Source organism: Schistosoma haematobium, chromosome 2 (genome assembly GCF_000699445.3).
Source record: "Schistosoma haematobium chromosome 2, whole genome shotgun sequence".
NCBI lineage: Eukaryota > Metazoa > Platyhelminthes > Trematoda > Strigeidida > Schistosomatidae > Schistosoma > Schistosoma haematobium.
The window spans coordinates 5,466,168-5,490,435 of record NC_067197.1 but is presented as its reverse complement, the minus strand read 5'-3'; the positions used below and the strand labels follow the sequence as shown (position 1 = coordinate 5,490,435).

The window sequence follows — 24,268 nt, the reverse complement described above, 5'->3', positions numbered from 1 at the left end:
AGTTGATGAGTTTGTTAATCTTCATCGACTGAGATGGTTGGGCCACGTGTTACGTATGCCTGAACACCGATTACCACGACGTGCAATGCTAACCGATGTTGGAGATGGTTGGAAGAAAGTTAGGGGCGGCCAAACCAAAACGTGGTATCAGTGCTTGAAGACACTAACCTCTAGTCTGAGCCATGTTGGTAGATGCAGACTACTTGGTTGGGGTCCGCGTGACTTTCGTAACCAATGGTTGGAGACTCTTGGTGACATGGCTCAGAATCGATCACAATGGCGTCGGTGTATACACTCTCTGTCTTCCCTTAAACTAAGAGGTTAAAATCGCTTCATATCTTTCTTTCTACGAACCAATTCTTTCTTCTTGTATTATATCTCTATATGCAATCTTTCTCTTATATATTACCACGTTTGACATAACCACTGCTATGAATCCGGTGTTCATCTTGCTGTGCTGATGCGGTATGGCAACCTGGACCGATGCATATATGTGCCTGGTCCTACGTTGTAGCTGACTGACTGATTGGTATGAGTTCATTATTCAGGTAATGTTTTCTTCATTTCTGAATCTGGTGACGAAAATGAAATGATTAAAGTTATTCTTCTGTATAGTTCAAGTTCAGAATGTACTTTCTGAATACTGTGCTCTTTGAGTTCAGCTTCTTGTTATGCACAATAAAGTTAGGACCTATAACAGATTCCTTGATACTTTTATTCAATAAAACTTATTCTGACCTGCATTATATTCAGCGGTTATGTTAACTAGAAATAAGCAATAAGATATCACGTTTCTCCATTCTCTTAAGTTTATATATAAACATTCAGTCTAATGACATTCATACATCTGTAAAGCCTCAAAGATGGTCTTGACAGGAAAAACTGATTTTTAATGCACCTAAAAGCTACCACTAATATCCCATGAGCTTGAGTTTTTAACAAACATCGTAAAGCTTTAGAAGGTTAAATAAATGACGATCTTAGTAACAACAAGAATTAATTTATTGAAAGTTATGAATGTAGAAGTTTGAAAACACCAAGGTTAAATCACTGTTTAGTGCGAAAAAAAAACGATAGAATTACTGTCTATTCACTTAGCGGTTGAAATCAGTAATTTTCTTAGACTCAAATATTATTTGTTTAATGATAATTATTTTGGTTTTCGTGCATGGTATGCTGACTGAGAAAAATTTTTCACAACTCTTGATTCTATTATAATCTGGAACTATCGACTTTTATGTACTTCTGGTGCCTGGTATTCCCTAAACATGGTGCTTCACTCAGCTCTCATCAAATCAAAAGAAGAGTTGAGAGCGACAGATAGAGTGGTGTGTGTGCCAATAGTTTTGAATCAGGTGCGAGATGGAAGGCCTGGGTTCGAATCCCGCGAGCGGCACTGTAGATGCGCACTTCTAAGGAGTCTCACAATAAGGCGAAACGGCCTTCCAGTGCTTCCAGGTTTTCAATGGTGATCTAACATCAATCGGTTCATGATTGCAATCAAAAATATTACTAAACACTCGAACTTAGATGGAATTTACACAAGAATCTTCTAGCATCTACTTAATTCGTCCACTAGTACTGGTTCGTTCCAATTTGGGCCTGATTACAGCTTACGATAGACCTGCTCATATCAGCGTATTAAAGGATTGAATTGATTTGAAGAGTTTTAATTTCGGCTATCAATACAATAGTAAAGGGAAGAAATTAGGTTTGCGCTCATCTAATAGGTTTTGAACTACAGAATCATATCGAAATCTCACAGAGACGTTCATATGCTAGTCAAATTAAATACATTCTAATTGACTCATTAAAAGTATCTTATACATTTAATCACTAAGAAATTCTCCACATAAAATTTAAAGTATTTTGATGCATTCCATTCTAGTGGTAAACAGTCAAGTCTTTACTGCATTTATCATCAACTGTGAAGAAGTTTTCTGCCACTTCTATCCACAAAATATTCTCCATTGTGTAATATTTTTGTTAGTGTTTATTGCGTATTTGTCTTGAGTCTTTCATGCATGAATTTTTTGTTTTGTCGCATTTTGTTCAGCTAAAAGATGGTTTAGAAATGAGAGAAAAATCAATCAATACAATTACTCCCTTTGTGTTTTACTGTTTTCGTATTGTTTAAGTTTTAATCCCTTTATCAAAGCTTATGAATGAATAACACGGTCAATAATTAGTTAGTTAGGAATGTAACATATGAAAATCCATTGGAATATTTTCGCAGTTGAGAAATAAACAATACAAAAGTTGATTTTATTCAAACTTATAAACACAGATATTTTACAATTATTTTACTGTTTTTTGTTGTTGTTGTAAATTTACTATCATATACGGAACAATGGCTAAGTAATTCAAATGAACGACTCTTGTTATTAATCCCTCATAATTCAAGAGGACAAGTCAACATTAAGAAATATACTTGTCACTACTCTCTAACAGCATAAATATAACACTTTGACATGCATAAACAATCATATTAGACATGACCTTGGGAATTATTCGCCCAGCCTTTTTAAATGATCGTAATAACTCCATAACTGGGATGTTTTTTTCTTTTGATACTAGTTAAATTCTAAGGTAATGTAACATTTTTCTTATAAAATCACTTTTTATGACTTACTAAACAAAATCCTTTTTTATAATCCTTTGAAGAAACTCATGAAGTAATTTCTCTGGATATTTTTCATTGAGTACTAACTGGTTGAAACTAATTTTTATTTAGCTCTATTTGACTCACTAAACAAAGTGCGAAAAAAGAACATCATTACTTACTTACTTACTTACTTGCACCTGTTACTCCTCGTAGAGGAGCATAGGCCAACCACCAGCACTCTCCATTCAACCCTGTTCTGGGCAATCCTTTTTAGCTCTTTTTAGTTGTTATTCATCCTCTTCATATCTGCTTCTATTTCTCGGCGTAATATGTTCTTTGGTCTTCCTCTTTTCCACTTCCCTTCAGGATTCAAAGTTAGAGCTTACCTTGCGATGCAGTTTGGTAATTTGCGTAATGTATGTCCTATCCATTTCCATGGTTTTTTCCTACTTTCCTCTTCATCTGGAAGCTGGTTTGTTCTCCCTTATAGTAGACTGTTTCTGATGGTATCCTTCCAATAGCTGTTCAGTATCTTGCGTGGACAACTATTTCTAAATATTTGCACCATCTTGATGATGGTTGTGGTGGTTCTCCAAGTTTCAGCTCTGTACAAAAGAATTAACTGTCTTGACGTTCGTAATGAAGATTCCCACTTTGATATTGGTTGACAGACAGTTGTTTTGATTTCCATATATTCTTCAATTGTAGGAATGCTATCCTTGTTTTGTTAATCCTCGCCTTAACGTCTGCATCTGATCCTCCTTGTTCTCTAAAAAAAAGCTAACTAGAAAAAATAATTCAAACCAAAAACACAACATTAGTTTCAGCTTTTTTTCGCAATGAGACAGTTTTGGTTAGTAATCACACAAAATAGATTGTTTACCAATTGTAATCAAAATATAAGGAGTGAAGGAACACCTACACATTGTATTCTATTCTTGAAATAACTAAATTATTGTTCTTTCGAAATTTTGATTGATTATTTTATCACACTGCAGTAACACTTTATAGTCAGTTGGGCGGTTACAGAATTTTTTTTCAAAAAATTGAGAGAACATCTTGAATATTACTAAGTAACATTAGGCTGTATATCATTAGAGCAAAAAAATCATCCATTACACACTAATGATAACACATTTTGATAAAGTCAATGATTATTAGATTACATAGTGTTCAAGATATCGTTCTGATACAAAGTTAAAATCCAGTAAATATTATTTTCTAGCTTCATTGAACTCACATTTCTCCGTTCTTGATTTATTCCATGAGTTACATATACTTACTGATAAGTTTTCTGATTGAACGCTCGATTCAGTTCCTAAGCTCTTTTAGTAACCACCAGGCTAAATCTACACAACAACTCGAACACGAGAGAAAAGGCATGAAATATAAAAGAAACGCCTTACTCCAAAGGTTCATTTCTGTACAGAAAATCTAGGGTTTTTATAGTATTTTAGATGGTTTTGGGTTTCCGGAAAATTCTAGAACGCTACTGCAACCTAGTAGCAATATAGATAATCATCCAATCAGAAACTCGACATGTGACTTTTCACTTTCTAGATGTTTCTGGTAGAAATTCTAGTGAATGCTAAATACTTTAACGTCTCCTTTCGTGACACGTGCTGTCGAAGAATCCATTCTGAGACACGCCTTCTACACATGAACAGGGCTATTCGAGAAAAAAGGTAAAATGTGAGAAAGGATTTCCTTTAGGAAACTAAAATTATTAGTGGCCTGTGTCTCACCTCTTGAAAATGAAAGCCATTTCTTAGCCAATCAAATGCACTTACCAGCTGCTCATTTCTCATTGCCTCACTGCATCACTTTTTTTGTTTCAGATACTTGTATTGTTAATAAACTGAGTTTTTATCTACACAGAAATAGACGACAATACTTTGTAAGCTTTTATTTAGTTTTAGCATAAAGTTAATATTAGGCCTTAATTTCTTGTTTATCTCTTTTGTTTTCATTTGTTTACAGGTATGAAAATGGATATTAATTTAACATCCAAGGAAAATTCTACTCGACCTCCTGCTGAAGCATTTGTTATAGATTTTAGTTCTTCGAAACCTCGTTTAGAAAGACCTGCCTCAATATCTGGTAGTCTTAGCCAATGTGTTCCTCTGAAGCTTCGTCAAGGTTTAGATGAAAGGGAAAGGAGGAAAAAGGAGAAACAATTAGAAGTTAGAAAACAGTCTACATCCGGAATAGTAAATAAAGTAAGAGGATCATGATATCACATTCATTTTTTAGGTTTCTTTTTGACTCACCCAGAATAGGTGGGTAAAAGCAACTACTGCTACATACCACTTATATCTGTCAGTATAAGCAGCATACGCTGCATATATATTAATTAGGTTGTAATTTAAAAAAAACGTTTGGAGTATTTGAAATACGTCAAGCTTCATTCAGTTCATTGTGGTGATTTGATGTTGCTGCCATTTGTTCATTCTACTATTTCATCATTGTTAGTACTAATATTTCTACAGTTTTGCATTCTACCATTGTTGATATTTCATCAATTTACTGATGAAACATGTAATGGATTAGATCGATTTATATTGTGTTTCCGTTTTCTTTCCACAATCGATATGTATCTTGTTTTATTGATCTAGTTACCGCTTCATAGTTATATATAAGCTTACTTTATCAGAAATGTGAGTTTTTAATTTTTAATTAATTCTCTAATGAATTCTGGCTGTTTTTTCTCAAGTTATGAATCTCATTGTGTGAAAATATTCACATAAGCTACTTATAAATAGTGATTTCTGCTAACTGAATGCTATTGATTAGCGAGTTGTAAAAAACATCTAGAAATTATGAAAAGTATTTTATACTTTAGTCAATTTGAATACTATCGTTCAAGTTATTTATATATATTATCCGTAAATCCTTAGTAGGTGTCACCTCATGATGACATCTATCTTAATGCGAACCACTTCCTCCGTTAGCAGATGTAATACCACCAGTTTGTAGGTCCGAACCATCCTTCCTATTAGCATCACTAATACTCCATATAAACTCTGTCATTCAAAGCTGAGTACATAAACTTGCACTTGGTGAGTTGTATGACCTTGGTCAGCAATCATCGACTTGATGGAACACCAGGCTATCTTACATACTACAATGCACCAAGATAGGTAGTTCGAGGTTTTAAAATCTTATTTACCACCTTTACCTAGTACTTAGTACTCTCGATGTAGTGTACATATGTTATATCAGTAGGAAATATAAACAATTCTGCAATCTAAATTTACTGTTTTGTCTGTCGTTCTTCTACTTTATTTGTTTCTAATTTCAAATAAGTTAAGAAGTATTTGACTAGTTGTCATGTCCCAGTTGTCCACATCGCAGAAAGGCACTTTTTTGAGGTGCCTGAGAAGTCAGCTGAATTGTTAATAGTCAAAGCAACTTGTGAGGCTTGTCTGTGCAGACCGAAGGGAAAAGTACATGAAGGCAATCAAACCACCCTTTTGGGAGAAAATTTTAATGTGTCATCTCAGTACCTTAAAAGCCTTACAGACGGTGATAGAAATCTGTGAAGCATGATGAGGTGTGCCATTCAACGTTTTCTATCCCCTTCCTCGCATTGTCGGAAGGTATCATTACTGAAGATGCTAATAATCTATGGGAAACACCTTACTGCTGTTAGACCTCTGTACAGTTAGCAGTACGACTTTGGCCTTGGACCTTAAGTCTCTACTTCTATTCTTTCTGTTTTTCAACCGATCTACTTTTCATGGTAAGATCTAAAAAACAAGTATTTCAACTAATATAGTTCTATTGGGTCATCACGATAGGCACTTAATTTTGAATAAAGCATTATAAATATTATAATCTTTTTTTGTATTTGTTTAAATCTTCCGATTGATGTTTAGGATTGCAATCTATCAGTTTCTTATTGGCACATATACATCCTGTGCGAGCTGTCCTCGATATTGTCTTCAGTCACAAGTATTATAAGCAGAGATGGATGGTAGCTAGCAGTGGAATTCAGCACGGGTTTCGAATCCCGGAGTAAACATCAACTCTGTGATGCAGGTACATCCAACTGACGAGTCCCAAATAGGATGAAACTTACGTTCTGGATTCCACTGCTAGCCACCATCTATCTTTGCCTATATTGTAATTATTGTTACAAACTTCACTTAAAACATATTTTTTCTCAGCGTATGAAAATAATCAGTAAAATTGTTTGCATTAGTATATGTATATATTTGTAGAAAGTTGATTATATAAATGAACTAATTGATACCTGTAAATTATTAATTGTTAACACATTATAAAATTCAATTGTTTCATTATACGCTTGTTCTGCTTCGATTTAATTACAGGTAGTGTTAATGCATGGTTATATGTACACATATGTGAAATATAGACTGTTAATAATATCGACCGTACAACTTTAATTCTTTCATACAAACTTTATGTTTTATCTGTTATTTGTTAATCCGTATTGTGTTTTTATTGTTGTTGTTGTATCATATGATCTTTGTTGATATCTTTATCCTTATGACCTTTTTTACTACACTGTGTTGCGTACGCATAACTGCCGCCTTCCTCGACAAGTTATGTTAGCGCTTGTGTAAGAATACGTTGGAATAAAACTAATAGCGAGCAAGCAAAAAAAACGAGATCAGTTCATGAAGTTGATGATTGTAGCTCTGTTCATAGACTTGGTCGAAGTAACCTCAGTCAGTATTTTGATAGGTTAGGTGATATGGTTTAAAATCAATCACAATGATGCAGATGGATTCACCCTTATCATTACGCTAGGTCTTGAGCTCCAAAACTTCTCTAAACCTACCTTTTCATACTATTTTTTTTGCAAAGTATATTCTCAACGTTTATTCAATTCTCCTTGTTTTTCATTAATCCTTTTAATTGTTAACAGTCTGTGATAAGAAATGTAGTTGGACAGATATCTAATTGTTTAGACTATACAGTCTATCTTATTTTATCGTTTAAGTAAATAGATTTTATGTTATTCATATTACTTCACTGACTATTGGACTGTCAAGTTTTTTCTTCTAAAATTGTGATTGTATGACAATCGGAACTACACACAAACAGTTGGTAACTATATCGGGTTTCTTTTCATTCATCTACCAGACGTGTATGTTAAATTATTCATTTATTTATCTATTTTTATACGAAACTCAAGATTTAAGCAAAGAGGAACCCTCAGTGTTCTGCTAATAAACAAAAAAAGTTTATTAACCAGTCTCTAAAGTAATTAAATAAGTTCAATAAAGATTTTTAGAGAGTCTAATCTTTTATCAGTATTTAGAACAAATTATCGTTAAGACCTAAGGTGTATTTAGACAGCTGTTTCATCGTAGTTTGGAATTTATTTGGAGTGTTCACTGAAAATTTCACCGTAGCTCGAACCCAGGACCTTTAGGTTTCGTGGTAACAGATGAATTATGAAACTGCTTAGTTGTCATCCTATAGTACATATTTTGTGATATGATGCAGCAGTCATTCAATCCTACTAAGAACGAATATTTCACACCCTGCATCACTGAACCCCATATTTTACTAGTTACATCTATGACTTCAAAAATTCACCTCCACGTAAGTTACTAATGATTAGACAATTACTGTTTTGATGAAGGGTTTTTTTCGATGATTAGTTTAAATTGTAGACTTATTACTCTGAATTTGATCCATAAAAAAGTACCACTTACAAATCAGGAATAAGTTTATTTACAATATTTTCTTTTAATAATTATTTATTACGAATCGTTCATGAGAATTATACATGTACCGGTAAAAATTCATTTAAAGTGGTAAGACTTTAATTTATGGACGAACCAATCAGGTATAAGATAACAGGTCTTGGATTTCGGCACGAAATTCACTCATCTATTTGGCTAAATAAAGTTTTGGCATTATAGCTGATGTCAGTTTGTGATGAAAACCCTAAATATAATTCTTAACCCTAACCATCAATTTTAAATCATAATTCTAATTCCTCACACTAGTTTATAATCCTCGTTTGGTCCTGGTTATTAAGTGGACTCTCTCAAGGTTACTTAGCGTCGCTCAAATTTCTTCCATAAATTATTGTCTCACCCGAAATCAATTACAATAATCCACAACTTAAAAAATCAGCAATGAAAGTTAATTAATAATAGGTTTTGACATCCTATTTTGAATGAAAGTAAAAATAATTTCTATGAAAGGAAGTTCATGGCGGGATTCTTTTTTGTCTTTAAAACACTTTCTTAATTCTAGAATCATAATAAATTGAGTTTTTATAGGACACTTCTAAAACTATATTGTAAGTCTATTGTATGAAATATGTGTACTATAGTTAAACATTGATTGATAAAAATACTCTTGATAACGAACATCGACATTATGGTCGGTTATGTAATCGCGCCATTCCTCATGAGCTTTACGATCATCTAAATTTTGGACACACTCCTTAAAAGGAAGGGTGTTTTGATCGTAATTCAGGTCAGTTACTCAAAGAAATTTTTCTATCATGAATATATACATAACATCTTTTTATTCTGCGTTTTCAATGATATGTAAGGTCTTAGCTGATCAATAATTGATAATTAATATTGTTAAACAAATTACTTACTTACACCTGTTACTCCTCGTGGAGGAACATAGACCGCCCGACAGCACTCGCCATCCAACCCTGTCCTGGGCAATCCTTTCCAGTTGTTATTCATCTTTTTCATATCTGCTTCTATTTCCCGACGTAATATGTTCTTTGGCCTTCCTCTTTTCCACTTCCCTTCAGGATTCCGAGTTAGGGCTTGCCTCATGATGTAGTTTGGTAATTTGCGTAATGTATGTCCTATCCATTTCCATGGTCTTTTGCTATTTTCCTCATGAGCTGGAAGCTGGTTTGTTCTCTCCCACAAAAGGTTGTTGCCGATGGTATCCGACCAATGGATGTTGAGTATCTTGCATAGACACCTATCTATAAATACTTGTACCTTCTTGATGATGGTTGTATTAGTTCTCCAAGTTTCTGTTGAACAAATTGCTTAGCAATAACATCAATTGATTTTTAACTGTTGAGTTACCTTTAAGTTCACTCAAAATATCAACAACAGGATGATCCAAATCATAACAAATTAAATTAAAATTCATGCTTGTTGCACAGATGAATCATTGTTTAAATCCAGTAGCTAAGTTGATGAGGCGATGATGTTTGAAGCGAACGTTATTCGGTTTGAGTCCTGGAGTGAACATCCACTCTGGGATGCATATACGTTCTGCTGATGAGTCCCAAATGGGACTAAACATACATCCTGGATTCCATTACTAGCCGCATTCCATTTATTTCATATAAATTTTAAGTTACCTGTTCAAACTGTACTTCGTTTTAGACAGTTGGGTAGTATCATTAGCCTTCAAACTAAACATTTGGCTCAGATTGACTACATAAAAGTCTATTTAGTTGGATGAGTTACGTTTCAGTGGGATAAACGACAGGACTGATAAGAATAAAATTTTCTAAATTATTTCCTATTTTCAGTCACATATGTGTACACAAATCAAAATGGTGTTATATATTTACTACTTATAAAATCACAATTCTGTGTATTATGTAAGTGCAATTAATTTTAGACTATCAATTACCAGGATTGTACAAAATACTGAGAACTAAAACAGATATGTGCATCTGTACATTGTGTGTGTCTCTGTGTCTTCATGTGCATGTATGCACATGTTCGTTCAGTCGAAAATAATGATTAGCTAATTGTACTTAATCATTACTTAATAAATAAGTTTAGTATTTAATGTGAAACTTAATGAATGATCCAGTGAGAATGTGGGAAACATTTGTTTATATGTTAATAAAAAGATGTAGTCAGTGATTATTGCTATCACTATTATTATTATTGTTATTATTATTATTATTATTATTATTATTATTATTATTATCGATTAGCAGTAGCTTAATTGGTTAGTTAATCGCCGATTAAAAAAGATGTCAATCATTAGAAGTTTATAATTCAATTACTTGTTGTTCATACAAATCTAACAGGGCACTACTGTTTAATTTGCTACATGATCATACTTTGTAATTGATGTGAAAAGATGTTGTATGTGACCTAATGAATGGTTGTTTTCTTTCATCATCATCGTCATACATATAATACTTTCTAACTTATTACAAGATCATTAACATTATTTTTGTGATTATTACAATAAAGTTCAGTTTTTGAATGTATTTATAATGTGTATTTGTAGTAATACTGTATAATTTGGCCTCATTCCAAATGAGTATTTTGGATGCATAAATTGCACTATGGTGGTAGTTCACTACTAGTGTTTAAATATTAATAGTCGAAAATTAAATGTATAATTATCTGATATTTCTACTTGATACATCACTGGATGATTCCTGTTTTTACTTATCAGCGATGTGTTTAGAACCTTCGTCTCATTTTTTGATTTATTGATTGATGTATTGTAGATCGGAAAAATGATTTGCAGATCTTTACTAATTGGTCCGTGGATATTAGTGACCGATACAGTTTTTGTCTAGCCCTTAATACTGATTGAACTTCAGCGATCAACCAACCATCTAACATTGAAACATTCTATATCGAGTAACGTAAACTAGTGACCATATTACAACTTGATTAAACGAATTCGATCAGCACAAAGGACTAAACACAAAGGATATTGGTAATGATTCAGTGACTAATCAGTGTATTTCAGTTCTAAAGGAGATTGGTCCTAGCCAAAATTGCCCACTGTTAACGTCTCTATGACACTCGATTATACGGATTTAAATCCCATAGTGGCCATTATTTCCATTGAAAATGAAGATACACACTTCTAAAAACTATCAACGAGCGCGAAATCTAAGCCCAGAGTCTTTTATGTGTAATTTAACAATACTATTGATATTACTATTATTTCAGCGCCGTTAGTTTTCACTTTGTCAACTTACCTCACACTGTATTAGTAATATAAATTGCTACAACTTGAACAGATAAACATGTCCATACTAGATCCTACGTTGTTTCTACCAAATGAATATTGTCATTTTGATCAAATAAGTTATTTTATTTAGCTTTTATTATTCATAAAGATGCATCATTCTCCTTTATACATTGAACCATGATTGGATCATTCTTTATCATACACATAGGACTTGTTTACTTCATTCATGGACACCGGAAACGAAGTATCCCGACAAATAATTCATATTAACACAGTCTGAATCTATCACTATACTGTCAAAGTGTGCTTTATTCTTGTCTAGAAAGTATTGTTTTGACAAATAAAATTAAAATGGTCAGCCTGTATCGTTAGTTTAACTCTTACGTGTAATCAAATTGATTACCGTTCGTATAATTAACAAAATAAATCGAATAGTTTCAAAGTGATTTGTTTTGACAATTAGTCGGTTATGTAACACTGCTTTTTACTTACTAAATGAGCAATTGTAATATTATTAAAAAAACACTAGGAATAATATTTAGTAGTGCTAACACTAAACTGTTTAGTTTACGAAATGTTTTAGATATTCATTCGTAATTGAAGGGGTTGTGTGGAGATCTGTTTGATTTGTACGTCTTTTCCTACTACTAATTGATCTCACATGGTATACCTTTGAAAAACAGGAGTGAAGTAAGATTCTGATCCAATGGTTCTGATCGTCAAGTGTTTGCTGAGAGACCTAAAGATCGTGGGTTAAACATCTCTTTAGGAGTTGTGAAAGGCGACCATTGAGGAGCCCATACCTGGACGAAACACTTGTCCACTGCATCCTGTTTTTAAAAGGTACCTCAAGTGAGATCATTGATGATTTGACAAAATTTTCATTACTGATATGGTACTAAACTGTTTGTACTATCGAGTATTTCCAATCATCTAACATCAAACCAACACACCGTAGTAAAGATTAACTTTTAATCAAGTAACCATGATGAAACTTGGTCTATAGAATTTAGTGAAGTTAGACCGAATACCCCAGTACTGACGTCTCTCTGACTATAACACCAAATAGCGAAGGTTTAAATCCTACCGGAACCATTATTTCCCACAAGACTCCAAATTCCCTTAGTGATGATAACTCTGAACTAGTACGAAACCTAGATCCAGGGCATTCTGTCTGTAACTCTAAATTACCTATCGTAAAACAAGCATATAACAATTTGGTTTCATTTAGCCTGGTGACAGCATTGTAATCTCTTTGGTATATTGGCACCCTGCGCGGATCCAAATCATTACAAATCAAAATAAATTTCATACCCGCTGCATAATTTAGTGGCTATTTGAATTCATTATTTCAATGGATTACACTTCAGTGTCTGAAGTGGACGATACTGGGTTTGAGTCCCTGAGTGAACGTCAACTCTGGGACACAGTTACATCCATCTGACGAGTCCCACATAGGATTAGACTCATGTCCTGGATTCCACTGCTAGACACATTTCATCAGTTTTCCTTTTGTTTCTTCCTGAAAACTTTACATCAGTTTACTTTAGCCTCTATATATTTACTTATGTGTTGCATTACTGTTTTTTTCCAACCTGACTACATTTGTGTAGAATACAGTGACTACCATGTCAAATTCGAAATCCAGTACTACAACAATACAAAGCAAGACAAATATGAATGAAATTCAAAAGATCCGTTCTCGTGGTGCATCATTATCTGCTAAAGGTTCTACAATACGTACTTCAAACACCACCAGCAATGTCACCGCCACAACGACTACTACATCTGGGAGGTCGTCCAGTACAACCATGAACAAGAAACCTCAAGTCACTGTGACGAAATTAGACAAGCGAATAACTAATAAACCTGACCCATCGTTACGTACAGGACGGGTAGATTGTTCAACAAATCTCACTTCTAGTAGTACAAATGCTTCGAGATCTAATCTTACTGATCGTTCTAGAGGAAGATTATTTAATCAAACTAACATTAAAGGTTGGCAGTTTTAATGATAATACTTCTATTGATTACTTCTGTTTCTCCATAATACGTCATATTCAAAATGCTCTTTTTGTTTGTACTGTGACATTATTTTACAAAGGACACAAACATATCTTGAGATGATGGAGAAAATTGGTGCCTAAGGAGGAAAATATTAGGAATTTAGTGTTATTTCAGTTATGTGGTTTAATCGTGGAGCTTTCAATGTTATTCAAAAATACATTGCTTTCTCACGCCTGTTACCCCTCGTGGAGCAGCATACTCTGCTCACCAGGAATATCCCATCGAACTCTCATCTGGATAATCTTTTCCAGTTGCTATTCATTTTTTAGATATCTGCTTCAAATTCCCTACCCCATGTGTTCTTGAGTCTTTTTCCTTTATCATTCCGAGTTAGGGCTTGTCTAGTGATGCAGTTTGATGATTTCCACAATGTGTATCCTATCCACCTCCAAAGTCTTTCCTCAATTTCCTCTTCAGATGGACGTTTGTTTGTTCTCTTCCACAGTAAATTGTTGCTGATGGTATCCGGTCAACAAATACTGAGTATCTAGGGTATACAATTGCTTATCAATACCTTTACTATTTTGAATATGGTTGTATAAGTTCTCCACGTTTCTGCTACGTACAGTAGAACTAATTGTCTTGACGTTCGTATTGAAAATTCTGACTTTGATATTGGTTGACAGACAGTTGTTTTGATTTCCATACGTTCTTCAACTGTAGGAATTGTGCCCTTGATTTGTCCATCCTTGCCTTTGCGTTATTAGTATATATTCAAAAAAAAAAAACAAGTCAATCTATTCGACATTTCCCACAGCTTGTTTCTATTGTCATGATATTTGATTAGTTTTTATCCGTGGTTTCACCGTCATTGTTTCCATGCTTACTTCGACTACCGTGTTTCTTAACCTCATCTCTGTCGAAAATATATGCCGGTGATTTCGTCTAGAAAGAAAACAAAAGCTTCACAATTAAATCATTAAATTCAGAGGACGCAGCCTATGTAAAAAATGTCAATAAATTCCCTAAAAAACCCCTCTAGTTGTTCTCTACCTTATTACGTCTATTTCATTTTCTCTTACTTTTTCGGGCAGACTGTTTTTAATAAGGAGCTTATATACTGTGGAGTTTCTTAAGTGACCGGTAATCATTCAATGAGCTCATAAATTATCATTTAAGTGTACATACAATTTTGGAACATTCTGTATATATATATGACACATCATCTGTCTAGTCGAGGAGACGGAGGATGTATTTGTGTGTGTGGAACAATGGTAACAAATTGCTTGAAAAATATAACATTCGGATCATATATTTTTGTATGAAGTTTATTCTATACAACTCTCATTATGTATCACTGTGACAATGGTGAGAAAAACGAGCAGTAGTACAACATGGAATAATCAATAATAAGTCTGTTAAAATAAGTAACCCCACTCTAAATTAAAACAAGTCAACAATAATGACATTTCTAATGTACAACTAATTTGTATTCGCAAACAGAATAGCATTATTAACTTAGTAGTGTTATTTTGTTTAGATTTTATCCACTGCCTGTTCATTTATGTTTACGATGAAAATACAGTTCACTGAAGCCTTTCAAATAACCTTGAGAAAGTAAGATCAGTTTGTAGCTAATCAAAATTCAAATGATATACATGACTAAGTTGTTAATTTAAAACTTAAAAAAAGGATAACGACTAGAATTAGGGATTAGGATTTATGTTTAAGAGTTATGATACTCTCACATTATGTACTCACTACTGACTAGCTTCTAGAGGGAATTCTTGAAGTTCTAGTGAGAAACCATGATCAATGTAGTTTAACCGTATCGGGTTTGAGGCAGTTACCCACCAAAGACAATGGAAGATGGTTGTGCGATATCGTGGATTTGTTGAATTTAGATACTAACGCTGTTTGATGCCGACTCAGGTTAAGCGTTCTCACGCGAGACTGAAGATCTTGGGTTCGATCCCTGAGTGCAATATTGTGGATGCACACTGTTACGGAGTCCAATACTAGGACGAAACAGCCGTCCAGTGCTTCCAGGTTTTCAATAGTAGCCTAATATTGATCGATTCATGATTTCAATGAAATTTAACAATATCCATAATCCCAAACTGAAAATTAGAAGTTTTGTCTAAAGCTAATAGTTAATAGATTTTAAAAAATGCTTATTTATACAGTTGGTTCATGGGCAATAAATATGGAAAACATTTAAGTTACATTTATATATTCACAAATTACGATTCATATTCTTATCGTGATTATTAACTTTAACCATATTAGAGACTAATTACTGACAAATATTACTCAACTTTCCATAGAAAAAATTCGGTTAGCTAAGTGTATCCGCAACATATTCAATTTTCAACAATTATGTTGCATCCAAACACTTCTTATGATCTTTTCGTCCCTTTATTGAGAGACTATTTGCATATCAGAATATAATTTTGATTGAAATTATCTATAACCTGCCCCTTGTGAACATATCATTGTAAATGAAGCAGTTCAACATACCTGATAAATAAAAGAGAAAAATATGACAAAACTTAGAGCTTTAAACAAACTTTTTTCTCGAAAATTACATCAGTCATCTACAATGTAGGACCAGGCACATATGTGCATCGGTCCAAGTTGCCATACCTCATTAATACAACAAAATGAACACCGAATCTATAGAACTAGTTAATTCAGTGGTGGTAATATATAAAAGAAAAATTTTATGTAAGGATACTTTGCAGTAAAAAAAGAGTTAGTTGGTAGAAAGAAAGATGTGAAGCGATTTTAATCTCACAATTTAAGGGAATACAGAAAGTGTATACACCTACGTCATTGTGATCGATTCTGAGCCATGTCACCCACATTCTCCAACCATTGGTTACGATAGTCACATGGACTCCAACCAAGTAGTCTGCATCTACCAACATAGCTGAGATCAAAAGTTAGTGACTTCAAGCACTGATGCCACGTTTTGGTTTGACCGCCCCTAACTTTCTTCCAACCATTCCCAACACTGGTCAGCATTACGCGTGTTCAAGCATGACATTCTATTATACGAAACCAAACCGTTAAATTGATACTAAAATATTCATAAATACTGGATACAATACATTTATTGAACAACCAACAGATAGTTTCAAAAATATATGATTATTTGTTAGCTATTAAATTACAATTATTTTGTAAACATTTTGATTTTTTTTTAATAAAAAAAAGTATTTGTTACTTTGATCAATTAAAAATGTATAAAGTTTCATCTGTCGGCGATTATGTTCCCAAGTAATATAAATGTTACTAGTGAATTCATGACTGTCTAATTGTTATTAGTAGTAACTAATGACGTAATACACGTCATAATGTGTTGATTGAAATTTCGTTGAGTAAATATGTGTCTTTTTTATAATTCTTTTAATTGTTACACAGTCGAATCAATATATATGATTAATTGTTCGAATCATATTGTAGATATCAATGAAAGGTTTCATGTGCATTCAAGTGATAAGTTCTGAATAGGACGAGATTCACGTTTTGAATTCTACTGTGAATCACAATCCAAATGTATTAAACTTATATAGGTTTTGCATTGAAATCATGAACTGTTTTAAGTTTGACGACAATTGAAAATCTAGAAGCACGGGAGAGCTGTTTGGTAATAGTATAGGATTCTTCAGTAGTGTGCATCCACGGTTCCTCTACCAGGTATCAAACCTAGGATCTTCAGTATTGGATGCGAGCGCTTAACCTCTTGACTACTGAGCCAGTGTTAAGTAGTATGCATGTCTAACTTCACCCATTTATCGAAATCTTTGAATGTTATTGAGGTCACCAAATCGATCTAAGTTAGTCAATCATCGAAAACCTCTAAGCACTGGATACTATCAAAATCATAATCCTGAGATACGAATATTCTCATTTATTTCATTAATATTCCGTTCTTGCCATTCTTATAACTACTATTAATATAACAATTATCATCCTGTTATTCATTGTGTTGCAGAGCCCAACTGAATATGAATGGGGCTATTACTCGGAACTGATATCATGTGAAAAACTTTTTTAAACAGTTAGCACTTGATAGTTGTTTCGTTCTAATTTAGAACTTCTCAGTAGTGTACAACCTTGACACCTCCAAAGATTGAACCCACAACTTCAATTTTCACGATGAAAACAATACTGTTGTGTACTTTTAGCCCGGCTAATTATCGCGTGACTTATTCATCAATCGGAGTACGACACTTACAATCTTAGCACTATGCCAAACCAATGATGTATCGACCAGTATGAGCAGCCTAGCGTCCTTATTGGTACTTTATCCTCCTAGCCCTGCCAGTTGTGTCTAGAACACCAATACCAGCTCCCACTATACGAATCATTTATTTCAAACATACCTGGTTTATATACAAGCCAAACAGACTACATCACACCACAAAATAGTAAATAACATTTGTACAAGATCTAGACAAAAGTGGTTGTGATTGTAGGAGACTGTAATTAATAAATTGAGTATGGTTTAAGGATAGTAAGTCAAAATGAAGCTTATAAGAGGAATATAGATATACATAATCTAATTACTGAGTAGTTATACAATAAAAATATACGTATAATATTAGTCCACAAATAGGTCCCAACAATTACCTTTAATCAATACCAATGTGGAACATACTGATCCATATTTCCATCTTCAATCAATTTTTTAAACACTACAATCGTCATTTACTATTCGCGCGATATTTCCCTTACTGTTAAACTTATTGAATTTCATTGGTAACAACTGTCTATCATACGTTTTGTAACTTATCTTAAAGTTAATAACTAGTGGGCAATAATTATAGCAAGAATTCAAACTTTGGTACAGTATGTTCCTTTTTAAACATGATGCTTTTGATTTTCCGCAATTAAGTTTATTATTGCGCAGAAACGTGATCATTTTAGTTTGCATAATATCTCGTTATCATTATATATTTCACCATGTTATATTTCATTTACATAAAATATTTCAGGACCTACACAATCAAACAGAACAAATGTTAAACCTCCATTCTCGGTTGGTGGACGTCGAATTTCCGCCGGTGCTGCATCACTAACAAGTCAACGTACAGCTCCTAGCCAATTAAATCGATCCAAAGTTTCAGTGGTAACACGTGGTTCAGTACACTTGTCTACTACAGGTTTAACAGATTCACGTTCTAATCTACGTGGGGCATCGTCTGCAACTAGACAGTGTAAATTTTCTCTTACCTCAGTTTTGTCTACTTTATATTTTGTTGAGAGAATAGAAAAAATACTGGGATTGAGGTTTATTTACTTATCCAAAATATAGTTTACAATCAGAAAATGTTAATTTTATCATTTAACAGCCTTTTAATTTAATCTAATTAGTCATTCAAACCAGTTCCAAGTAATGGCTTCCAACTTTTAATTTCGTTGAAATACATTCAAGCTTTCAAAACGTATATGTTTATATACTTCGAGTGATCCATTAGTCTTATCCAATGTCATGTTTTCTTAGTCCTTTATTGTTGATTGAATTCTATCAGTCAGGTTTGAATATGGTTGCTTGTCTAATTGACTTTACATCATGTGCACTATGTTTTGAAATTAAGTGGTTAGAGTTAGTTAGAAAAATGCGCTAGTTCATCTACGTTTGGTGCTAGCTGATAGTTGGCTAGTAGACAGTATTCAGGAAATTGATGTTCATCGGTGCTTTCATACTCGGATAATCTAACCTCACAGTCTAAGACATTACCACTAAGCTATCCGGGCTACGGCTGTTTAATCCTTTAGTGCTGATCGAATTTTATCTACCTAGTTTTGTGCTCATTACTGCGGAAGTGTTTGAGTTTGTGGGTTTTTTATCTTTGAAGTGAATAATACTACTGTAAATTGTATTGATTTTGTTAATGAGTTAACTAATGTGGTGAACAGATGGTGATGAGAAAAATATTACATAGTGAAACCCATTGTGAGATAGATTCATATACATTTTCCATAGATTTTAATACTGCACTGAGGTTTGTATTGTTTCGCGTCATTATTCATTTCTAATCAATTTGTAACGTTTTCGATATTGACTTATATAGTCTAGAAAACCAGCGTTCACTGAGTACATTTATACACCCCAACGACCTGATTTTTGACTGAACTTAAGACCACTAGATCTTCAGGCTACCATCATCTCTTTGGATCACCGAGTTGAAATCCAGCGATCCATGTTTCCAATCTCAGTCGGTTTCTAACAATAATTGATTTAATACATGTTGAGTTGTCAATGATCGTATTTAATGGGTGCTTTGTCACATTGTTTTTCAAGTGATCTAAAATGACATTCGGATTGCTGTACTAAATGTGTTATATTATTAAATCCTTGGAAAAAATCTTATTTTTATCATCTTTATTTTTCTTAGCAACTGTACAACATCGTGGTATTAATCGTAGCTTTATGACACCGACAACAAGTTCCGATGCAAAACAAGTAAAAACAAGAGAATCTATTCGTTCAGTGCCAAATGAAAGTCCAATCTCTTCATCACCTAAATGTGATTCTCGTCGAACTTATGAATCACCTATAGGAAATAGTGCTAAAAAACCCATAACAAGTACATTTTTACGTCGTGGTACTACTCAAGGACGTGTTGGAATCTGTCGTAAATTATCTACTGATAATATTAATCAATACTCGAACACTAATAAATCTTCATTATGTGTCTCTGATCGAATAGCATCTGTAGTTTCTACCATTGAAGCTTACGATGATCCAAAAGCTTATTTATTTTATCGAATGTTTCAAGGTGTAGAAGAAATTGAAACCACAACGACTGATGGTATATTTCAAGCATTTTCACCATATTCATCAGTGGACTTTCAAAAACACTTTTCATCTGAATCCAATGATACAAATGAACAATTAGATTATCATTTACATGGTTATGGCATCAATGAAAAATTTCAAAATTTTCAAACTAATTCGAATGTGCAAAATAAAGTTAGTGTTTGTATTTATTCTTTAACTTTATGCAAATTATTTTTCATGGGAAGATCTGTATATATTTTACAAGAATAGCTTCTCTCACTAATTAATATCAACTAGGAAAAGCCCTTAGAAGCTATAAAATATTTAATTCTAATGTTTGATTAGAATTTTTTTTGAATTTATTTTTGTAGATCGAAGGGCTCTTCGGCAGTAGTTCATGCTAATAACCCTGCAGGGAAACAAGCTCATAGGCATCAGACTTTTCAAAGATGTACATAATAATATTCGGACGCCAAACTCAAATGCATTAGTTTGGATTGTCTGTTTCAAATAGTTTTTTTTTAATACACCGAGTTCTTTAGTCAGTATGATCATTTATTTACTATCTTACTCTCAATTTCCATGACTGAATAGGTTACATCTAATGATCCGTTATTTTATAAATTACATTTCAGTTGTTGAGATCATGAGTCAATTGAAGCTAGACCACCATGGAAAACCTGGAAGCACTGGACGGCCGTTTGGTCCTATTGTGGGACTCCTCAGCGGTGCGCATCCACGATCCCGCCCGCGGGATTCGAACTCAGGACCTACTGGTCTCGCGCACGAGCACTTAACCACTAGACCACTTAGCCGGCTGGCATCCAACAGTGTTAATGTCTAAATTCAACTAACCCACGAAATTGAGCGACACATCCACCATTGTCATCAGTAAGTTACTGCCTCACAACTGACCCGGTTGAACTCCAGGATATACATCTTGAAGCCAGTCACTAGTGAGCATATGTTGATTATTATCAGAACTAATGATGGTTTTCAGCTTGCAAAATGCAGCTTCACACTCTTTTGTTCAGTTCCAAATAGTATTCTTATTCAGAAGATAGTGTAGTGGAGCGCGTATGTCATACATCGACGGAACAAAAGCTGAGTAGTAGCTAATTAATCCCAAGAATGATCGTAACTCAAAGATATTAGTGGGAGTCGGCATCAGTTTTTTTAGCTCGGATGTTTTCAGGATCTGGTCCGCGACCTGCGGCATCAAAGATGAATCCCAAGTAGTTTACTGACTTCAAGAAAAGCTGACATTTTTCTGGGCGTAATCGGAATCCGTTATCGCTGACGCGTTTTAGTACAACTGTCGTGCGTTCTCGAAGCTGTTCTAACGATGTGGCAACAATTAAGATGTCATCGAGATAAGTTGCGACCCCCGGGATACCCGATAGAATAGTATCCATTAGTTTCTGAAAAATCGATGGAGCTGTCTTAACACCAAATGGTAGGCGATTGTGCTGAAACAAGCCACGATAAATATTGATGGTAAGTAGCTCTCTGGATTCTTCATTCACTTCCACTTGTAAATAGGCATCAGCTAGATCCAGCTTTGCTAAGAACTTTTCACCACTTAGCATTGTGAACAAATCTGCAGGGACTGGCAGTGGGTAATGAGAGCTGTGTTAAGACCTGTGGAAAAATCTGCGCATATTCGGATTGTGCCATTAACCTTCTTAATAACCACAATGGGTGCTGCCCAGGCAAAATGAGAAACAGGTGTAATAACTCCCTGTAGTTGAAGGCGGTTTAGTTCTTCGTCAACTTTCGATAATGCTCCGTACGGCACTGGTCTCTTTGGACGGAAGACAGGTTTCAACCGAAGTGTTACTTTCATAGCAGTGCACTGAGCCAATACAGGCTGGAAAATGGTTGGAAACTCCGTCACTAGTTGTTTCGAATATGCTTCAGGTTCATGAGGTTGTTTCGTCAGATGGCATACGGTGCTTAACGGAACGTCAGCTAAATGTAGCCGGTCAAACCAAGTAGATTAAGATCAGCTGGTGTGATGTAACATGCCCCGGTAAACGTCGAGTCGTGAAAAGAAACTTTACAATCTAGTTGTCACAACAAACGTAGATAATTACCGCATGCAGTACGAGTTTTTTGTGTCGTTGGCACCGTGCGTGGCCTTCCCATTCTGATCCAATATTTTCGTGAGAGAATTGTTACGTCAGATGCGGTGTCTATTTGCAATCTAAACGAATGGCCATTAATATTAAGGGTAATAAATTTCCTGTCACCTAGGGTTGACTTCTGACAGGTTGCTATCAGACTCAACGAATTTGTGCCAGATCTAAGGACAAGCTTTCTGGTACCTCTGGAGCTGCTTGGCTTCTTTTTCTGACAGAAACCATTTTTATGACCCACAGCTTTACGTTTCCTGCAACGATGTTGTCTATATGGAAAGCTTCGAACAAAATGCCGTGCACTACAGTGCCAGCATGAAGCAGGAGGATTTGTTTTTGTCTTTTGACGTGAACTAGATGTCTCTGGGACAGATTTGTGCGGGTTGGGTGGTTGTTGAACTACATGAACTTCGGTATGATCTGAATCACCAAGCTGGGCCATCGTAGTGTCACGCTGCAGATTGATTAGACGTTGATATTCGTTTGCAATATTATTAAGAGTTAGTTTTGGGTCTTGGTCCAATTGACTTAGCAAGCGTGTTCTAATGTCACTGAACTTCTGCGATTGAAGGCTGCTGATGAGAATGAGGGCTTTAAATTGGTCTTCAGTAAACGACTTCAACCGGAAGCGTACGCATTCTCAATTGACGATACCACATGTGTGAGAAAATCAGCATCTTCGTCCATAATCAGCTTCAAACATCGATAGCGCGCATTGAATAGTGAGGAGTTGTCTCCGAATTATTGTCTCAATGACTGGATAGTGTCCGATTTCTTTCCTAGTCATCTTGTTAATTTCGTCTTGTCATGCTAATACATTAATGGGAACTTAGGCCAACGTACATTTGTGCAAAACCCTACTTTTATTATTTCCGATTAGCTGATTTCCTTAATCAATAAACTACTGCAGCACGACAGTTTTGTTAATATTATAAATGAGTCATGAATGATCGCTATACATGTACTCAACACACTGTCTACATTTTAACAACTAAAGTTTATTTCAAATTTTCACTTATCTAAATTCCTTACAGTTTTCTGGGTTACTTTCGATTGATGATGAAGAAACACCTTATCAAGATCTTCCTTCTCATCGTTCTGATTTAACAACCATATCAACTTCAAACAGTAGGACATTAGCAACAAAAACTCCAATGTATTTACCGAAATGTTATACAAATGAAATCCCGACAGATCAAGCTCAAAATATCGTTAAATCTTCAACTGTATCCAATAATAAAATTAACTGTACAATACATGAGAATGATGATACAACAATGGATCCAACATTAAAATCAATGAACCTATCCATGTTTGTTAGTACTTCTGTCATTAGTTTAACACCAAGTCAAACAGGAACTTATGTAATTGATGGAGGCGATTGTATTGATGATGATAATGAAGATAATATTAATAATACAAATCAAGATTTCTTACAGCATTCCGATGAGCAAAATATTCATTTATCTAAAGATAATGACTTATTAACACCTCGTGGAAGTCCTGTAGGAGATATTACGACAGTGGGTGAAGTACTGAATCGTCAATCTACCAATCGTTTGTCGAATACTCAACAAACAAAACAATTGCAACAGTTTGCAAAAGATTTTGAGGTAAAAATCTGTTAAGTTTCTCTTTTAATATTAGACAATTAATTATATTCTATTGATATTTTAACGTAGAATTCAATTTCAGCAATTTTATCTCATTACATTCAACCTCTTATGTCTATCCCGTAATTTAAATACGTTAGCATGCATACACCTTAATTCTTCTACTGTGAAACATGGCAATAGGCAG

At 34.3% G+C, this 24,268-nt stretch overlaps 1 protein-coding gene across 1 annotated transcript in view; it reads left to right on the top strand.

The window, feature by feature from the left end:
• The window catches only part of MS3_00010728 (uncharacterized protein), a 71,484-nt gene that overhangs the window by 7,318 nt on the left and 39,898 nt on the right, over positions 1-24,268 (top strand). The window contains exons 4-8 of the mRNA XM_051219123.1: positions 4,586-4,824; positions 13,144-13,528; positions 18,541-18,762; positions 19,945-20,522; positions 23,503-24,081. Coding sequence (XP_051067322.1) covers positions 4,586-4,824; positions 13,144-13,528; positions 18,541-18,762; positions 19,945-20,522; positions 23,503-24,081 — 2,003 coding nt within the window. The remainder of the gene's footprint in view (positions 1-4,585; positions 4,825-13,143; positions 13,529-18,540; positions 18,763-19,944; positions 20,523-23,502; positions 24,082-24,268) is intronic.